The sequence below is a fragment of the Cyprinodon tularosa genome, unplaced genomic scaffold, assembly GCF_016077235.1.
Source record: "Cyprinodon tularosa strain WSP-4 unplaced genomic scaffold, ASM1607723v1 ctg461, whole genome shotgun sequence".
Taxonomy (NCBI): domain Eukaryota; kingdom Metazoa; phylum Chordata; class Actinopteri; order Cyprinodontiformes; family Cyprinodontidae; genus Cyprinodon; species Cyprinodon tularosa.
The window spans coordinates 729,191-744,962 of record NW_024039187.1 but is presented as its reverse complement, the minus strand read 5'-3'; the positions used below and the strand labels follow the sequence as shown (position 1 = coordinate 744,962).

Below are 15,772 nucleotides of genomic sequence, written 5' to 3'. Positions count from 1 at the left end.
ATATTTTTATTTAAACATGTACTTGTAATTCAGTCTTTATGTAAACAATTACCACAGCAATGTCATAAATCCATGTATATTACATGTACATCATCAATTTAACACTTTTGGTACATCTGTATTATTCTGCTCCATTAATACATTAATTTTATGATTTGTATAATATGTTATATTACATGATTTATAGACTTCATTGACTTCATAATGACTATGCAATGAGATGGGCCTATTTTCTTTATTCTAAGTTAAAGTTAATCTATTGATGCTATGAAACAGCCAGTCTGTGTCAAAGTGATGAATTTATCTTTATTTTAAAATTCTTAACTCCCCCTGAAAATGAGAACATCGTCATTGTTCGATGCTGTGGCGCACAGATTGTTTATACTGCTGCCGGTCTAATTAGGGAGTACCAATATGGCGGCCGGTGACTTCACTCCACCCTGTACAAGCAATCATCAATCCAGGGAATAAACAGAGATCAGGGCAGTAAACACACAGTCTGGAGGAAAGCTCCTTACCTGGTAACTCTCTGTCAGATTCTAATGATGAGTGTGAAGAAGCAGCAGGCACCCCGTTTCCATGACAACACAGGCAACCAGAGAGGTGCAAAATACACAATTACAAGACAACACAAACAGAAAACCACAACTGCACAGTTTGGTGAGAAAGAGAAAGACGCTGCCAACCAAAGACAAGATCAACCCAAGATGGCTCTGGTTAAAATTTGGATTTATTTCTTCTGTCATTTGATTGTTGGACTGAGTTCATCTAATCGGCCCTGAAGCTTCTGGCTGCTCTAGCGCCCTCTGCCTGTGGTGGGGGGTGGGACTGGCTCCTTGGTGTTCATGAACGGCGGAAAAATGAACGGTTTGATACAGCGCTAGTTTTGGACATTTTTGAGGACTTCTGAAGATGCTTTCAAAGAAGTCTGTAATTTTCATTATATAGTGAGAAAGGAAAAAAAAAACTTAGATAACCTGTTTTTGAATTGAGCAGCTCCAGACAGTAGATATGCTGGTGGATTTACCTGAACATGTCCTAACTGTTTAGTTTAACTTTAACCCAGAACCATGCAAACGATCTAGAACAGTGATCTAGAACACTTTGAGCCTCACAGAAACCAGAATAAGGAGGAGCAGACAGAGCACGTCAGAGCAGCTTATCTCTCTCACCTCTTTATGGAACAAAGAAAGAAAAACTTGGATAAACTTCCAAGATCTCTCTGAGAATCACCTCTCTGCCTCAATCACCATGGAAACCGTCCCACACCGTTTATTGCTGCGATTTTCTTTTCTTTAGACGTAGATCTCGTTATGTTTTTAATAGATGAACATTCTCTATCTGTTCTGGTTCTAGATGCTGCACATATTCACTAAGTAGAGCTTTGCTTTATAGAATGCACTGCTATTTTGTTCAATAACGTTTCATAATCTGTTCCAGTCAAATGTGGGAAATATTTTTAATGTGTGTATAACACAGAGACAGAAGTGAATAAATCTGCTCAGATCTGCTCATCCTGCCTAGTTGGAGCCTCTCTATATGCAGTCTGTGGGACATGGAAAAACATCGGATCGGAGATTAAATGTCGTACCAATTGCTGTTTTCAGGCCTTTTGGGTCAATGTTGTTTTTGGTGGCAGTTTGAGAGCAAAACTGAAGCCTGAATTCACTTTTATGAATCAGGTGTTGTCCTGTTCACAAGAATGAAGTGAGGCTCTCCATGTGCATGACTGCATCAGTAAACATGTGATCATTTTCACGGCATTTGTAGCTTCCTTTAAATTCACATCAGTCATCAGAAATGCATTTCAGTTCGTGCCTCTGATTTATAGATAATTTAAAATAAGAGATGACTGACATTCATCAAGCAACGTTGCAGCCACGCAGCATGGTTTTATGATGACATCACAACAATCACAGCATAACAGTCAACATGAAGGGATTCGGAGGAAGAGAAAACGTTTCCGTTGTTTTACCTCAAACTCTGCCTGGAAGCCCTGAGTGCTGTGAAGTTCAGCCACGTGTTGAACAAACTCCTGCACTGGAAAAGCTCTGGCTCCATCTGAACAGTTCAGGGAGTAAAAGAAAAGGTGGCATTCAACATCCGTTTGAGATAATAAACATTTTAAAGGCAATGCATTTAAGACTAAATGTTTTTATTGTTATTCTAAATTGGAAAAGAATCCCTCAGTCAAATAAAAGGCTGTTTGAGAAACTTCAAAACGAAGATGACAGGATGGACAGGAGACAGTTTGGACGGCCTTTGGGGAATATTACAGCAGTTCTTCCGGCAGGCTTCTCTAATGTGGTTAGATAATGTAGGAATATATACAAACATGGGCAAACCTGCTGATACCCTTCAATGAAAGAAAAACACATAATGGTAACAGAACCAGTGGCGGCTGGTGGAGTTTTCTCCGGGCGTTGGGGGTTGGTGGATAAATACAAAACAGACGTAAATCAAAAACCAATTAAATGTTTACTAAGTTATCACACCACTATATTTATATGAATGCCAAAAACATAAAATATTATAAAATCACTTTATAAAAACAAACATACTTTCATGTGCAGGTTTCCTTTTTCTACATAACTCTTGTCCTTCTGAGGCTGTGAAGGTAAATCTGTGTTTTTCATGGTCCAACATTGTATCACAAACCTAAAAAAATGATGAACCGGTTTAATAATGGAGAAGCTATTAGTCAGCTTTATGTTTTTTTAATATATAAAAACTAGTGCTGTCAATCGATTAAATTTTTTAATCGCGATTAATCGCATAAATGCCTGAGTTAACTCGCGATTAATCGCATTTTAATCGCACATTTTTTTCCTGATTGAAAATCATTTAAATACTCTCGATGACATACAAAAAAATACATACAGGCTAGGTTTGTGCCAATGTTCTTTTTTTAAAATGAAAACAGGTCACAGATACTGATTTATGCCATAGAAACATATGGCAAGAAGATGGGGAGGCATGTAGCAAAAAATAACAAATATGTAGGCAAAAAAAAGGCCCTGAAAACAGGCTGATGTAAAAGACAGTCTTTACAGTTAATACAGTCTTTTGAACAAAGACAAGCATTTTACCCTACTGCTATAAAATTTAGTAGAGTTAACATTAGATGTTAATTAACCAAGGTAATAATGAACAATTTTCAATCAATACATCAAAATCAATAGACCGACATCACTAGATGAAGGTAGTCTATGCTCTCTAGAAAGTTACTTTTCAGCCTCTTAACAAAAATGAGAACACACACACACACCCACTCACCCACACACAGACACACCCACCCACACACACACACACGCGATACCGACCTGTTGCGTACACAGACGGCAAGAGTGCTGCTACGAGATTCCATTTCACCTCAGTAATCAGTTTTCTCAGCGTATTTCAGGTTGCTACTACACTCAACTTGTTTGTTGGTGGTGGGGCTTAAAGAAAAGGCACTAGCGTCACCCAGTGTATGAGCGTCTTTTTCCCTTGAGGAGCTCCGCTCTAGAAGCCTATGAGAAATGCATAGACTGGGGGAAAATAGCCCCGCCTTCCCGCAGGCTGCAGCGGGATGTACTTGGAAAAATTGTACCATAAAACCACATAGCGTTAATCTCACGTTAAAAAAATTATCGCCGTTAAAATGGCCTCGCGTTAACGCGTTAATAACGCGATAATTTTGACAGCACTAATAAAAACTATTTATTTTCTCAGAATTTATTTTTATTCTTTTATTTAAGAGCAAATATGCAAATGAACAACCATCTAGAAAAAGTAGATTTTATTCTATTATTTTCCATGTGAGTCCCAGATTGTTCATTCTTCTTTGCCTTTTCTAAAAAGTGCTTTAAATCAGTCCTAGCTGTCTTTATCCATGCTGGCTCAGATCCTCTCCCATCTGATTCAGATGGGAGAGAACCGAGGAGGAACCAATGATGCAAATAATCATAAAAAAGTTAGTGAAATTCACCAAACTACAAGCTGACCAGAAATAAACAGAGGAGACAAACATGGAGCTTTATGCCAACATCAGCTCTATGTTCACAGATGGAAAAAATGAAGCAGACCCAGAAAAAAACAAACATGGAGGAGGCTGTGTTATGCTGTGGGCTGCTTTGCTTCATCTGAATCTCTGCAGGCTCCAATGAAATCTCCAGACCATCAAGGGCGGTGGAGAGAAATGTGCTGCAGTGTCAGAAAGCTTGGTCTCAGCAGCAGCTCATGTGTCTGCAACAGGATCAGGACCCAAAACACAGAAACAACAGAGAACAGCTGAGAGGGAATCATTGGACTGAAGGGGCCCCTAGGGGCCCTGACCTCCATCCTAATAAGCACCTATGGAAGGAGCTGAAACAGGAAAGGCAGCCTGAAACTCCTGCATGAGGAGTGGAGCAGAATAGCTGCTGGGAGGAGCAGAGGGCTGATTGACAGGAACAGGAACCAATCATAGCAGAGATCGACTCTGAAGGTTGAAGATACATCATTTTAATCCAGGCCCTTTTCATGAGTTTATTTTCCAAAACATTCTGTTTTTGATAAACAGTGGATTATTTCCTGCTATCATCGCAACCCCTGTCCCTTTACAGGCGAACAGAACACCTCCCCCGTTTCTGTCACATGGGAGAGGAGGTTTGAAGGAGGACCCAAATGCAGACTGAAGTTGCAGTGGTTTCTGGAAGGTTTATTATCTAAAACGTTCAACAGTAGAAAAAAATCCAAAAACAGGAATCCTCAAAAATTCAAAACTACAGAATTCCAGAAATACTCACAACAAGGTGGCAAAGAAATGACAACAAACCAGCAAAGGGTGACTGACCAGGACGAGAATATATGGGAGACAGAAACAAAGACCAGAATAATTAGCAGATTGGGAGCAGGTGTGGACAGAGGAGGCAAGAAGGGAGCTAGGGAAAATGAGACTGACACGAGAGGGCAAACAAGAAATATCTAAGAACTTAAATACAATCAAAAATAACTAGAACAGAAAAATGGAAATAAGACAGAACTTGAAGAGAACCAAAACTTTGACAGTTTCAGCCAGGCCAACAATTCCCCCTAACGACCCCTTTTATAGAGACATAGACAGGTATGGGACATTCATAAGGGGTGGACCCGTCCATCCGTTTCAATTTGCATGTTTTTAAACAAAAACAAGGATTTGTTGGGCTGCTGTATAAAACCTGGAACTCAACGCTATTTCTGATATTTTGAATTGAAAAAGCTTCCTGGATGGAAGAGAAACGTCTTCAAAATTGGAGTCCAGTGGATTGATTTTTTTTTTTACTTTTTTGGAATTCTGTGTCAAATGTCTGACTTTCATTTGCAGATTTGTGAATAATAAAACTTTGTCCAATTCAGTTTATCTGTGGAAATTATGGATTTTTGTTTCATTTTAGTACCAAAAATATTGCCCACATGTCCAAATACATATAGCTATATCTATATCAAAGCAGTTATATTCACAATATGGTATTTTTTGAAAAAAGAAACCTGATTTTTCAATTTAAGTTTTTTGTCTACAGGATAAAATTGACTTTATTGTTTAATTTACCAGACGGTAGTGCAGCAGTCGACTGTGTGATGTCTCGCTGTGATGACATGCTGGTAATGTAAAAGTGAGCCGTCTGGAAGCACATTCTGTAGAAAGAAAAATAAACAGAATCAACATTTTATTTTATTTGCTTTAATCCATAAAAAGCAGAGACAGATTTTTCTACACCATCAGTGGAAAACAGGTTTGTAATCAAGTTGAAAACAGAAAAATAACAGCACCAAAGGAACATAAGTACAGTGAATCCAAGAGGGATAAGATGCTTTTGTCTTCATGTGATTCGGTGTAAGCCCAGATTTTGGCGTAACATAGTAATCTTCACATAAACACGAGAAAAAAGATGTTCTGCTAATCCTCAACATGTTTTTAAACGGATGATGCTTCCTGTAATGAACATGCAGGATCTCAGCTAGAAATGGACATCGCATGGAAAAGATGAGTGAGCCCAGAGATTAAAGGACGAATGCTTAGAAGAAACCATAATAATCAAAGGAGGCCCTCAGATTCCCATGACGATCAACAATGGAGGGTGTTTACACGGTCAAGAAGCCGTCAAAGCTTTCAGCAAGTCATCTTCTGCTAAACATCTAAAATTGATCCATCTCTGTTTGCTTGTTCTTTCTTTGCTCTCTGCTCTCTTCCATCATCAAACAATAAAGGAAGACAAGCAGAAAAAACCTGTTCAATCTTCCCACAGATACTGTCTGATAATAAAACAGAAATAAAAATGTTTTCATCTTTGCTGGTGAAGGTTATTAGTCATCCAGGTCATAGTTATTCCTAAAAAAATAAAATTAAAAACAATCCACTGGACTTTGTCTCAAAGTTTGAAGATGTTTCTCTTCCATCCAGGAAGCTTTTTCAATTCAAAATGTCAGAAATAGCGTTGAGTTCCAGGATTTATACAGCAGCCCAACAAAGCCTGGTTTTAGTTTAGAAAACATGCAGATAGAAATGGATGAACGGGTCCACCCCTTCATCGCAGCCCCAGCCCCTGTACAGGAGAGTGGAGGACCTCGCCTATTCAGCCAGGCCAACTATTCCCTTATGACCCCCCTTTCAGAGACATAGACAGGTATGGGGCATTGCAGGCTAACAAAGAAGCAAAAACGACAGCATTCCAAAGGGGTGGACCCGTTCATCCATTTCTATTTGCATGTTTTCTAAACAAAAACCAGGCTTTGTTGGGCTGCTGGATAAAACCTGGAACTCAGCGCTATTTCTGACATTTTGAATTGAAAAAGCTTCCTGGATGAAAGAGAAACGTCTTCAAACTGGGAAACAAAGTCCAGAGGATTGTTTTTAATTTTCTTTTTTTAAAGTTTTGATCTTTGTTAAAAACTGTGTATTTCCTTCTCTTAAGAATCTGCTGAACAGCTTTTCAGGATAAATTACCCGGAGAAGCAGTTCAGCCTTTAGCGGATTTATTGCAGGACTGCCCAGAGTTGGACCTCGAGGGCTACCGTCCTGCAGGTTTTAGAGCTGAAGCTTAAGAAGCTGAGCTGAAGAAGGAAAACAACTAAAACCAGCAGGACAGCTGCCCTCCAGGGCCACCTGGTTTAGACCAACATGTTTATAAAAATCAGACTCTGACAGCTTTGACTCAGAGTTAAACATTTACATGATTGACAGTAGTTATTGTGAGACGAAGCCTCATTGATACTGTTTGGCCAAATTGCTTCAACAATCTCCACAGTTCATGAAGCTTCATGTGAACATGTCACCACCTACTGGTGGAGTGCAGAACTACAGTTGGTAATATAATTGGGATTTTTTGCAATTGTTTTTCTTTTCTTTATTTTTCCCATTTAAGTTTCTTTGAAATTGTTAATGATTGGGGTGTAATAAAATATTTTGTAAGTTTTGTTTGTGTAAAATGTCTTAGAAGAGAACAATCATTTAAGGTTCACTGTTTTTCTGCCATTTTAGTGAAATAAGCTCAAGCAGACAGGGAAAGTGTTTGTGCAAATTGGGCAATGATGAGCAAAATGAAAGGTTTTAGTCATTTTATTCAAATATAGTTTTTCCACTGGTTTTTGGTTTTAATTGGGTTGGAAGTTATGTGTTCAACCAATCTTTTGGCTAAACCAACCAATGGGATTTGGCAGTCTTTTTAACCAATTTGTAAAACAACCACATGCTTTGTTTTAACATATGTGCTGATGTTTAAAGTAAGATCCTTTTGTTTCCCCTTTTCCCTTTAGTTAAACCTCAGCTGATGTAATTAGGGACATCCCCTCTTCTTCAATAAATGGCGAGCAGAAAGCTGAAGACTGCAGAGTGGGTTGGAAATTTGTAAACTCTGCAATCTCCTTCCTATTCTCCTCGCGAGTAACTAAATTAATTGTCTCTGTGCTTTCTTTCTTTCCCTGTATGTATGTATGATGTTTTAGGTGATTAGACCTGACAACATTGCAGGTTCTAGTCCAAAAAACAGATGTTTAGGCAGACGTCCGATGAGGGTAAGGTAAGTCTGGGAAATCCAGGGAGAAAGAACAGGATCAGAGAGATGGTAATCAGGTATGAAATGCTAGAAGCCTACATACTCAAGGCTTTTATTAATAAAACACGAACATTCTGCAAGGCAACCAGATCTACAGGTGAATGGAATGGACTTAAATGTGCTGCAAGTTCAGAGGGGCATCAGATGTTCTAAATTGCACGTTGATCTTGGAGCTGATGGCTGGCTTAATTAATCATTTCATTCACCTGTCTAACTCCTGCCCTGTTCTGCCTCTCAACCACTGAGTCTGCCTGTTCCCGTCTGAACGGTTTACCCAAATTGACTTTGGACCCCAGGATCTCTGAGCCTGCCTGTTCCTATTCTGATCTCTTTGCTTGACCTGGCTTCGACTCCTGAACCTCTGAGCCCGCCTGTTCCTGGTCTGATCTGTTTGCCTGACCTGTCTTCAGACTCCTGCAGGATCTCCAGGGCTTCAGCACCTGGGACACTCTGGGCGGCGGGCACCGCATCTTCTTGTCAGCCCATCGGCTGGATCCCACCTCGTTCTCAGAACTTTTAAACCAGATTATTGACTCACGTGTTCATAATCTTCCTCTGTCGGATTAGCGTGGTCACTAACCTGTGTTTCCTTTTATGTAGTTTCCTGTGATAGACACCCTAGCTACTCACATCCTCAGTGTTTTAAATAGATGCTTTTGCATTATCCAAAATGTCTGTCTGGCCCTGAATACTGGGTCCTCTGTTCTGAGTCTTGATAATCAATGCAGGAAGAAACTACAAACTGCAATTTCTCAGTCCTCCATTTTGTTGCCCGTAGAAACCATTCTAACTGACGCAGTTATTACCACCTGATCTACATACGGCAGCGCAGCATGACAGATGGTCCCCCCTCTGTTATCTGTCTGAAATGCAACGATTTCTGATGGATGACGGAGCAAAATACGCTAATTAGTAAAAACCTGATGAGTGAGACAGGAAGTTGAATTTCTGAACAGACTGAATATAAATGCACTAAGAGCAAAGACAGAGCAGCCAATCTGAGAGGTCATGCACTTTTAGAAAAGTTCCTTTCATTAAATCCCAGAGACAGTTATAGAGTGGGTGGACTTTGGAGCTAAAGGACTGCAGGAAAGGTTTTAGACCAGGGGTAACCAATTAAAAATCAGTGGGTCCAAATAAAGAAAATCATCAACCAGTAAAGGTCCAGAGAAATTTTTAATTTAAACAGAATTTAACACTGAAATAAAATTAGGTGTTTATGCATCCATGTTATACATTGACTTTTTAAATAAAAATATATAAAAAATAGAAAATGTTTCCATTTTAAAATCTAAAGTGTTTTTTAAAATAGAGAACAACAATTGTTCAGTTTGGTTTATAAACAATTTCCTGATTCCCATATTTTATAAAACACCTGCACTGACCGTTTTCTCTTTCTGTCTTAATGTTGGCAGTGGGCTTTATGCTGCCCTGCAAGGCTTTAAACCTGGGTTTGAATGGAGACTAAGCCATTCTAAAGCACATATCAAGGTGCTCATTCTGAGCCTGGAATCCCTATTTATTTTTGATTCTGTTCATGGTGGAGAATCCTGCTTCACAGCAGCAGGTTGAGCCAAACATCCTCTAAATGTGCAGGGTCATCTTTGAGCACCATTTCACTTTTCTTTCACCAGTTCACCACAGTTCTTCCAGCAGTCCACACTTTCTCTGCTCTCTTTTTCTCATCATCTTCTCCTTCTTTCCCATCGCCCAGCTTGCCACAGGTTTGCCTGCTGTGTCTAAAAGTAGCAGCAGCAGCAACCCAGACTGACAGCAGCTTATTGGATCATTTGTATCAAGTGCAGCCTGGTGCCGGACGCACTGAAGGGCTTTACCGTATTAACAGGAGAAGCGGCGCAAGTGAAATTAGACACTGCCGTCAGACAACATGCAGTAATTTAAGTAAGTTTTAAATCAGGTTGAGTCTGAATTCGGACCCACCTGCTGAGTTAGATGTTAGCCGGCTGTGAATCAGGAGGAGCCGTGTCACCACCCCATCTGTAACATTGGTTCATTTGGAACCAGACATTCATCCAGGTCACCAAAAATAATGTAGTTATGGTACAAAAGGTATTTATTTCTATCCTTAAATCACTAAAGAATGCTAATACAAATCTTTAACACGTTTTTATGACTTTTGACATTTTCTCCTTTAAACTGCTTCTCCAACATAATAATAATAAAAATAATTGAATTTTATTAATCTCCTAATGGAGAAATTAACCTCTGCATTTAACGCATCCCCTTGGGGAGCAGTGGACTGCCATTGTGCAGCACCCAGGGAGCAGTGTGGGGTTAAGGGTCTTGCTCAGGGACCCAGAGTGGCAGTCTGTGGGAGTGGGGCTCAAACTCAGGATATCAGGATTCTACGCCCTAATTACTAGGCCGTCCTGAAAAGCATGGGACATGCTCAGAGCAGTTAGCCAAAATATGATTAAACAATGTTTATCTGCATTTTAGCACTATATACCATAACGTTAACGGCAAAGTAAAAACATAAACTCAAAAAGACTACATTTATGTTTAAATCCAAAGCTGATAAAGTTATTCACTGGAAGTAGAATAGGATCCCATTTCCAGTACAGATCAGGAACAGAGTGATTAAACAGAAAGGATTTAAATGCATTTATTTTTCTCAAGAAATACATTATTAACCTTTAACACATTATAGTTTAGTACGCTTAATATTTTCAAGGAGAGAAATATGTAATTTAGGTTTTTTTAACAAATCAAAATGGAGGGCGACCCAGATGTATATCTGGATGAGCTGATGGGACGGATCGGGTAGTGCTAGCATGCTAGCTCCATCACTGGAAACTTTATTTAAGCGCTTTTACTTGTTTCTAGATTGTTTTTCCAGTGTGGGTCCCAGTTTTGTTAAAATTTTCACCAAATAAAAGTATTTACAATGTTGAATTCTTTATAAGGAGGTATTTACTTAATTAAGAGCTAAATGGGAATTTGTTTACTTTTTTTGGACAATACTGTAAATTTTAATTCGGATGGTAAGAAGTTGGCAAATCTTTATTGTGATGTTTTAGTTTTAGCTTCTTTTTTAGTTCATTGTTGCTTTTTAACATTAACAATACAGTTAATGTCACAAAAACTCAGCCCCTTGTTTTCTTAAAGGAGCAATAAGGAAGTCACATGCAGCAGGATTAATGCAGGTCTGGCTTCTCGCCGTCGCCCACAGAGACACAAACATGACTCCCTGGACCCGCCGTAATCAGGCGGATGTCATTTTCTCTCCAGCATGCCTCTCTAGACATATCAGCTGAGTGGATGCTCAAATTGCTGCAGCTAAGAAACATCCCTCACCAAGGATTAATCCCCCTGCTCCTCAGATTATTACCGGCTTAGCACTGCTCAATCCTTGATATACAACAACAAGCAGAGGGAAAAACAAGAACAACAAGCTGAGCCTCTGATGCGGCACTGAAATAAATAACTTCCAAATGTACAGTCAGAGAAGGAAGTGGCGGAAAGGGTTAAAGTCAGCCTAATCACATTTCTGTGATTTTACAATCAGTAAAAAAACAAACTTCTCTAAATTCATCTTTTGAATATCTGAATAATTATAAAAGATATTCTGTAATCAGTATTCATGTTTATTCCTCCAGTATAAATCCTGCTGTTTAAAAACACTTTTATAGAAGTTAGAGGATCAACTGCAGCTTTTTACTCCAGTAAAAGTATAAAAGTACCATTTAAAAAACTACTTCAAGTATAAAAGTCATAGTAATGTAGGAAAAACTGTTAAGGACATTGACTTTACTGCTCTACCGTATTAAAGGAACATTTTTCTACCATTCTGGATGATAACTTCCTTAGATTTAATTTTCTTAGTTTTATAACTAATAGTAACAGTGTCACATTTAACTTTGCTTCATCTTGATAAAGGATTTATTTTGGTTGGTAGTGAGCAACAAGTTGGGGCAGCACCGAGTCCAACCACAAAGAAATTAAGTGTCTGGATGAAACTAAATATTTTGATGGTTTTTATTTGTTTTAAATACCAACAGGCCAGAATGAAAATTTACTTAAATGAAACAAAACTAATGAGGTTATTTTTAAAATTTAAGGAATAGAAGGAAAAAGTTTTCTAAATAAAGAAATACTTAAGTAAAGCATAGATAGCCGAGATTTCTACTGAAGCAATGAAGTATTTATACTTTGTTCATTAACACCTTTATTAATCCAAATATAAAAAAGTGAGTGATGGTAACGTGTCTCCAGGTTCTACTGAAAAGGTAAAAGTCTGCAGACAAGCCGTCTGCTGCAGAGCGTCTCCAGCAATAAAAGCTCTGAGCACGATTCAGGAGAAACGTTGAAGGCATGATGGGAGAGAATTCCAGAGAAACAGGAGATCTTGGATTTATTTTGGAGTTTTGTTGTTTTTCTACTTTCTTTTATGCCTCTCTTTAATAAAAACACCCTCCAATAAGGCGTTTATAAAACAGACATTTGATGGAAAGAATCAGCGGAGAACAACAACTCCATTAGGAGGGAAGGATCTTTATTAAAACACACAACTAAAGAACTTCTTTACCAATGTGAAGGGAAGAAAAATGTAATCCATGCATTTCCTGGCCTTTGCTAATTAGCTCCAAAATAAATAAATGTAATTAGCACCAGGAACAGTGGTGCACTGCAAAAACCATCTAGAAATAAGTAAAAATTCCTTAAATCAAGTATATTTACACTTCATTTTAGTAGGTAAATAAGATTAAGTGCCAATTAAATAAGTATTTTTACTCTTAAAATAAGTTAATTAGATGCTACGTGTCTGTAATAAGACAATGCAATTACCTTTTCTCATTTTAAATGTTAATTCTTGTTCCATTGGCATAGTGTTTTATTTACCTCCTCAATTCAAGACAAAATGCACTTATTTTAAAAACAAAATGACTTCTGTTCATTTTTTGCAGTGTGAGAAGTTCAGCATCCTTTCTTTGCATGCTTTGTGTGGCAGCTGTAATGGTTGCTAGGCAACAGAGGGAATGGGCGGTGAAAGCCGGAGCAGGCTGGACCTGTTTGAAGCCATGGCTAAACTATTCTGTCTTCCTTATTTTCACGGATCTTCAAGGACCCAGTCCAGGTAGACCGGGTCCGAGTCCAGGTAGACCGGGTTTTTAGAGGACTATGACTTCGAACACACCTGGTGGTGAAGAGGTGTCTACGGTTTGCAGAGGAGGACGGACCTAAGTCGTTGTTATCAGAACAAAGATCCGTACTGCATGAACACAGAAATATGAAAACGTTTCCATCTGGTTTCAGAAATTAATCCCCCAATATCGGAACACTTTTCATCGTCTCCGTGGCAACGGAGTCTGTATCATTTCAGAGCAAAATGAATAAAACTCTCAAGATAAAAACACTTTCTTTATCCAACAGTTTAAGATTGTAATCCTCATTCAACATGAAATTTAAACCTTGAATTTTAAAATCCTTTTTTTCTATTGAGAGTGAGAACAAAGGTTTTACAGTAAACTGCTGTAAAAGTCTGTCTGATCAATCATTCTCCAGATTGATTTTAGTCATTAGATAGAAAAAACACTTCATTCATCACTTCATTAAGAAATTCAACATCAAGCTTTTAATCTTTTTGCTTTGCTTCAAGCATAAATGCCTGTTTTATTCATCAGTGAAAAGATGATTTATTCCAGTAACTCTAAGAGAAACATATAGATTAATTTCTGATGTTTTCATGTCTTTAAATCTGTTAATTAGGACTGAAAAAACATGACATTCAAGAGTAAAACACTGCAGCCAAACAAAGCACATGTTTAATAGAGAAATAGGAGCTTCATGAAAGTATACTTCAAACCATTAAAAGCCTGTTTGAAAAAAAGTGCTTTAAGCTGATAAAGGAGCCTCACTGTGCGTCATATTCCACTGGGTATGATGCATTACGTGTCATTGGGTAAATATTACATTTAATTAGTTTTTTTAATTGATATTATGTAACATTAGGATGTGTTTGTTTTTTATTTTAAAAGATTGTGAGTTATGAAATGATTAGAATGAAAGATAATCATTAAATGTTTGTGTCATTTGTTTAGACATGAGGATAAAAAGTTTGAAACTTTATGCTGCAGCGATGCAGAGTTAAAGCTGCTCTAAATGAAGAAATTCAGTCATGACAAAATAATTATTAATAAACACTCCACCTGAAAATGAGTTTCCTCCTCAAAGATGCAAACCTTTTATTGAAATGATCAAATATTTCTATATTTATGCATCTTTTTGGGGTTTTGTTCTTTTGTCATTTTGGTGTAAATTCATATTTCTTGTTTTAACATAAAACCTTGATCAGTTTGAGTTAATGAAATGGATTTTTTAGCTTTGCATTTATCCTATTTAAGATGCTGTGTATCCTACTGTATTTAAGATTAGACTGTTTTCAGCATAAACCTAGATTTACCATCCAGACCAGCCACAGTCACAGAAAACCTTTGCTGCCCTCTGGTGGTCGGCGTGAAACAGAAACAAGGGCAGTAATTGTTTACCTTAAAGGAATGAATGAAATTTGTTATTTTTTCCTTATAAACAAAAACATGATGGATCACAGTTCCAAAAAAGTTAATAAAAAAAACAATCCACTGGACTCGGGTTTCAAATTCAACGCTATTTCTGACATTTTAAATTAAAAAAGCTTCCTGGATGGGAAGACACATGTCTTCAAACATGAAAACCAAGTCCAGTGGATTGTTTTTTTTAACTTTTTTGGAATGACGATGACCTGGATGACTGAGAATCTTCTCCAGCATGGTTGATCTCAGGTTAAGTGGCTGGAACAGGGCGGGTTATTCCATGCAGGATTATGAGGAGGGAAGAAACTAAAGAGGGAATATAGAAAAGAAGTTTATGAAATAACTTAATGTGTAATGGAGACATTTCCTCACATAAGCCGTAAGCCATGAGGGTCTTAGGAGCCGCTTCTGCATGAAACTACATATGTAAACGAAATCAAGTTCAGCTCCCAAACTATAAATTGAAAATATAATTGTTTGTATTTGTGTGACAGAAAGGCGTTGATGAATATTTTTCAGGTGGAACCACTATTTCAAATGTAACAATGTCTGATTTATAGGTGATTAAACATTAAAAAAAGAAAAATATTTAGCCTCGCCAACATTTTGCTCCAAAATAAACTGCAAAACACCATGAAAGCCCATTAGAAACTCTGGATTAACCCTCAGATGTTATAGATCCACATCTTGACTAGAACTCAAGCTAATTTGGACTGAATAAGTTGAAGCATGTTTGTTCCACAAAGGTTTTAGTGAACAGAGTGCTAGGAGGAAATGGGATTTTTTTTGCAGAATGCCAAAATGTATTTTTCCACTCATAAAAGGTAATCTGGTCAGACAAACATTATATCTGATTTACATTATTGAAGACCTTCTGCATAAGGCAAAAACAATCTAGAAATAAGTAAAAATTCCTTAAATTAAGTGTATTTACCCTTAATTTGAGTAGGTAAATGAGATAGTTTGCCGATGGAGTGAGCATTTTTAGTCTTAAAATAAGATCATGAAATAATATGCACTTGAAACAAGACAATGCAATTGTGTTTCTTATTTTAAATATAAATTGTCTGGTTCCATTGGCATTTTTTACCTCCTCGATCAAATTCACTTATTTTAAGAAAAAAGGACTTATCTAGATTTTGATTTTTTTTCCAGTGAAAGCCTTTGCTCCTAAGATTTAGCCGT

General features: G+C 37.7%; 1 protein-coding gene across 1 annotated transcript in view; it reads right to left on the bottom strand.

Moving 5' to 3' along the window:
- Window positions 1-15,772, bottom strand: part of ptprz1a (protein tyrosine phosphatase receptor type Z1a) — a 132,743-nt gene that overhangs the window by 21,139 nt on the left and 95,832 nt on the right. Inside the window, 3 exon segments of the mRNA XM_038301119.1 lie at window positions 519-539; window positions 1,976-2,061; window positions 5,552-5,637. Coding sequence (XP_038157047.1) covers window positions 519-539; window positions 1,976-2,061; window positions 5,552-5,637 — 193 coding nt within the window.